The sequence below is a fragment of the Atta colombica genome, unplaced genomic scaffold (genome assembly GCF_001594045.1).
Source record: "Atta colombica isolate Treedump-2 unplaced genomic scaffold, Acol1.0 scaffold105, whole genome shotgun sequence".
NCBI classification, from domain to species: domain Eukaryota; kingdom Metazoa; phylum Arthropoda; class Insecta; order Hymenoptera; family Formicidae; genus Atta; species Atta colombica.
This window is the reverse complement of record NW_017259190.1, coordinates 2,517,965-2,523,207: the sequence shown is the minus strand read 5'-3', so window position 1 is coordinate 2,523,207 and position 5,243 is coordinate 2,517,965. Positions and strand designations below refer to the sequence as shown.

At 26.8% G+C, this 5,243-nt stretch overlaps 3 protein-coding genes across 3 annotated transcripts in view; 2 read left to right on the top strand and 1 right to left on the bottom strand.

The window, feature by feature from the left end:
• Positions 1 to 5,243, top strand: part of LOC108688449 (dynein heavy chain 1, axonemal-like) — a 106,064-nt gene that overhangs the window by 44,992 nt on the left and 55,829 nt on the right. The window lies entirely within an intron of this gene.
• Positions 1 to 5,243, bottom strand: part of LOC108689995 (thyrotropin-releasing hormone receptor-like) — a 38,218-nt gene that overhangs the window by 19,192 nt on the left and 13,783 nt on the right. The gene's annotated exons all lie outside the window — the stretch shown is intronic.
• On the top strand, positions 2,567 to 4,297 carry LOC108689978 (cytochrome P450 9e2-like). Its single transcript, XM_018197005.1, has one exon. The coding sequence runs from the start codon at positions 2,650 to 2,652 to the stop codon at positions 4,192 to 4,194; it is 1,545 nt and encodes a 514-aa protein (XP_018052494.1). The 5' UTR covers positions 2,567 to 2,649; the 3' UTR covers positions 4,195 to 4,297.

The following is a 5,243-nucleotide window of genomic DNA, read 5'->3' as shown; positions in this document are numbered from 1 at the left end:
TTTTATATTAAATTTAAGCTAGTAACACATACATAAAGTATATTTAAAGTATAATACAAAATGATATTGTGTACAGTACAAGTACAAATTGATGTTAGATATTTTAGTTCAGTGAATTTTTGATATATAAAAAATGATATATAAAAAAATAATAGATATAAGCAGTTTCTAATTATTGTTAATTTACAAATTATTGTCTCTTTACAAAAAGTTATATGTAAAATATTCAAACAATTTTAACAATCTTTTTTAATTAAATCTAATTTTTATAAATAAATATAAAATTGATATCACAACAAAAAGTTTACTTAAAATGAAAAATCTTTACTTTCAATAGCATAATCGAAAATAAAATTTTAAATCGTTATTTCAGTAAAATTACATAATAATATTTAAACAATCTGAAATCTTAGCCTTAAATAGAGGAAACTAATGCTCAGCACATTTTTCACTTTTTCGGCACTAGCTTTCTAAACAATTAATTAAAATATTTCAATTGGTTAAAATATATCAATTGATTAAAATATATTAATATGATAAAAAAATCCTTTTTTTACATTGTATTTTCATATCAGGAATGGTTACATCTGTACATTATATAGTTTATTATATAGTTTCTTCGTAGTAAATAAAATATGAACATGCTGCATTGTATAATCATCTTACTCCTATATTGAAATAAATTGATGTAGATCGCGATAAAAGTTCGCTGTACAACAAATTATAAGTTATTAAGTTAATGAAAATCTAATAAAAATAAAAAACAGATCGCAGATATGTATTTCTTTTAGTAAACATATTTTTTAAAGTTACTTTATAATGATCAAATAGCAAGTGTTATTTTTATAGAAAAATAAATATAAATTATTTTAATTGTAATATATTTTAATACAAAGATATTAAATATAAAATATTTTATCAGAATTAATGTAATTGAATGTTCACGCATGTTGCAAGTCTAGCTAATCTTTCCTAAAATATGAGCAAAAAAAAACGCATCCCTATATATCCTATCTCTATATATGTAATTTTAATCATTTTACTATAATAAATTACTGTTATTTCTCAAAGTAATATGTATAAGTAAAAATTACATATAGTAATATAAATATTTCTTTAATTAATAATATATCCCTTATTAATTAATAATATATTCCTTATTTACTTCCTCAAGATAAAGAATATTATTACAAGATTATGAAACGTTAAAAAAATTATGTCTCCTCAAATTTTTCTCTTCTTCTTATTGTAACATTTGCTTGATTTTTATCATAAACTTGTTTGATTAAAAACTTAGGAAAAGGAACTCACATTATAAAAAATACATTATAAAAGTTACTTTACAGTAACTTTTCCATTATTTTCTTTGCCATAAATACATAAATGGAACGCAATGCCAAGTTGCTTGTTGTGCCAACAAGCATCGGTCTCCCCTATAAAGAACACTGACATATTTGCACATATATTCTTTGATCATTTTCCTTATTGTATAAAGTATCCTCATTTTATCATATTTTCTTGAAATAGAAAAAAAAAAAACAAAAGACGGATTAACAAAATTGTTATGAAACTATACATTTTTGACTAAAACTAATTTTCAATTTATTTTTCGTTAGATTATTCGTTATATTATAGGATATTATAGGATTATATTGACGTCAATTTGTGAGAGTACAATACATTTATGTATATATTGAACACAAACATAAGTATATTGAAACATAAACAATAAATAAAAATTCGTATAAAAATAAAATTGTTTAATTATGAAAGAAAAATATCTTTATATAATATTACAAACTGTTAAAAAAATAATTTGCTCTATTTTGGTTTTAGATACATTTGGTACATTAATTTCAAAATCTTGTATCAGTATTACTATAAAAAACGTATGATTAAAAATAAAAAATATATATTTATGATTTCTGATAAAAATAACAATTACAAATTTAGTTGTTGCATTACTCGTATTTTTACTAGATACACGATAAATTAAAAATACACTAAATATACACTAAACATAAGATTATATAAAGAACAAAAGAATAAAAAAAAAATAAAACATAAATTCCTATTATGCTTTTATGACTTATGTATCCAATTGAATAAAGACATAATAAATATTATAAATTATTTAAACGATATTGTATCTATTACTTCATTAAAAAACATTGAATAATGATATTGTGTGTGTTAAAATAAAATACTCTCTAATTGATCTTTTCTTTAATCTAATTCATTTAATAAAAAGTGATGGCTGTCGTACATTAATACTGCGCTTCTCTTAGGGTCGAGACCCTGCGATCTCCAGATAAATATTTATGAAGAATATTATTATCTCTAAAGAGATAATACCCAAGCAGAACAACAAGTCATTAAGATGTCAAAATGACTTCAGAATAATCATTAAAATTCATTTTTCAATCATTTCCGATTCATTTATTATTCTGACGTTATCGTGACTTGTTGTTCTGCTTCAGTAAGAAATATGACTTCGCAACATTTATGTACTTTATATTTACGCAACTTTTGATATTATTAATTTTATTGTGGCGTACATACAGTATGCGTACATACAGCAGTTAGTAACAGAATCTTGTTCGTTATACGCGCATCTCATCATCAGTCAATCCGAAAATTCTTGTCGTGATGGAACCTTTTACTTTACTTCTGTTTATTCTAACAGCGAGTATCTGCTTGTATTATATTCTAAATAAGTTATTTTTTAAATTATCTTATTTCGAGCAACTAAAAATTCCCCATGTACGACCAATTCCAATATTGGGAAACATGGCGCCTTTTGCTTTTCGACGTATGTGCCATATGGAGCTTCAACAAAAAATGTATAATCACTTTTCGAACGCAAAGTTCTTCGGTTTCTACGATTTTATAATGCCAATTTTTATTATTCGTGACCCAGATTTGATTTCCACAATCGCTATAAAACAGTTTGATAATTTCTGCGATCACCATGGTTTCGTCAATGAAATTCTCGATCCGATAGCCGGCAGAAATTTGTTTAACCTAAAAGGGGATCACTGGCGCGAAATGCGGAAACTTCTTAGTCCCAGTTTTACATCTAGCAAGATGAAGATGATGTTTGGACTTATTTGCCAGTGTGCAGAGAACTTCTCCAATTTTGTAGCAATGCAAACCGAAGAAGCTGCCAAAACGTATAACATGAAGGATTTACTTTCTAGATACACTAACGATACAGTGGCCACGTGTGCCTTCGGTATTGAAGTGGATTCTTTTAAAAATCCGAACAACGAATTCTTTTTACTTGGCAAGAAGGCATTTAATTTTGATGGCTGGTTAGCTTTCAAGTTTTTAATGCATAGAAACTTTCCGCAACTTGCGAAACTCATCAAGCTGAGAATGTTCGGTCCAGAGGTAGAGAATTTTTTCAAAGATATTGTTGCCACCACAGTGAAGACCAGAGATGAGCAAGGAATTGTTCGCCCGGACATGATTCAATTGATGATGGAGACCAGAAACAAGAATATCGGCCCTGAATATGACATTAACGAAATGACGGCCCAAGCATTTGTTTTCTTTCTCGCCGGATTTGATACTATATCATCAGCTATGTGTTTCACAACGTATGAAATCGGTATCAATCCTGATGTTCAGAGAAAATTAAGAGAGGAAGTCGACGATGTTCTTAGGCAGACCAACGGCAAGCCTACCTACGAGGCTATCAATTGTATGAAATATTTGGACGCTGTGATAAGTGAAGCTCTCAGATTGTATCCAGTAGCATCTTTTCTTGATAGAAAATGCGTTAAAGAAACCAAATTACCACCAGCGACTCCGGATGGTAAACCGATCACGATTAAGCCTGGAGATAGCATATGGATTCCGAATTTCAGTCTGCATCGAGATCCAAAGTACTATCCGCATCCAGATAAGTTTGATCCAGACAGATTTCTTAATGGTGATGTAGACAACTCGGTCTATATGCCATTTGGTATCGGACCCAGAATCTGTATAGGTAACAGGTTTGCTCTAATGCAAGCAAAAATCATGTTGTTCTATTTACTTTGGCGTTGCGATCTCGAACCCGACATTAAAACTCGAATTCCTCTGGTATTTAGCAAGAAAATGTTTCTCATGATGGCGGATGGAGGTTTTTGGTTGAAGTTGCGAACAAGAAAATCGAAAGGTACTGCATTATTACATAATGCTTATTGAACGGATATAAATTTGAGGAACAATGAATGAATCATAAATTTTTTGTTTTAAGCATATTAATGATATTATTAGATACATGCATAAGTTTCCGCAATCTTTTTAAGAGTATATTTATTAATATAAACAAATATTTCAATCAGTAGTATTTTTTTTTAATCTATCACTTTTTGTAATCTTCCAGGCAGTTTACGAATACTGCGGTAAAATAATATTGCGATTCGCTTTGAAAAGCGATTTATTGTTCACTTTGAAATCACTATATTTAAATTTATTAAATCAATTTCGGTTCTTGATAATACACACAATATTATTTCTTTAAATCTTATCAATTTTTCTTGTTGTTTGAGTGGCGATTATAAAGATAATGAAAAGTGTAATCGTGAATATGTACAATATTTTTTCAGCATTCACTTCCAATTAAACTAAAAATGTAGTTAATTTAATTGCAAATTGTTATACAGCTTTCGAAATACAAGTTAAGCAATTTTAATGAAAGAATAATTGAACGCCAAAATTTAAATACATTTTTATTAGTACATCTAAAGTTGGTCGCGAAAGAAGTTATTTATACATCTAATATGTAGGATTTAAAGTTGATTTAAATTATAGCGAGTGATTGCTTTAAATAAACATGTAAGTAATTAAAAGTTTTAGAGAAGATATTTTTTTAAATATGCATTATTTTTTCTTAAAAAAGTAAAATTTCAACATTTATCAATTTTAATAAAATATAGTAATTATAGTATCAGTAATATATACATTCAATTGCTTTTTTATTATGTTATTTATATATTTTTATTATGTTATTTATATATGTATAAGTTTTGCAAATAATAATGAACATTGATTTTGTATTATTTCATATTATTAATACAGTTTACTTTTTAAGAAATATAAATTTTTAAATAATAATATCTAAAGTAAAGTAAACATTTTAAGTTAATGATATCTTAAGAAAGAAATGATATCTTTAAAAAAAATTTAAAATACGATATGATAGAAAATTTGCGCTATTGAGAGAGAGAGAGAGAGAGAGAGAGAGAGAGAGA

Coding starts and splice junctions, on each gene's coding strand:
- LOC108689978 (XM_018197005.1), top strand. CDS start 2,650: ATGGAACCTTTTACTTTACTTCTGTTTATTCTAACAGCGAGTATCTGC.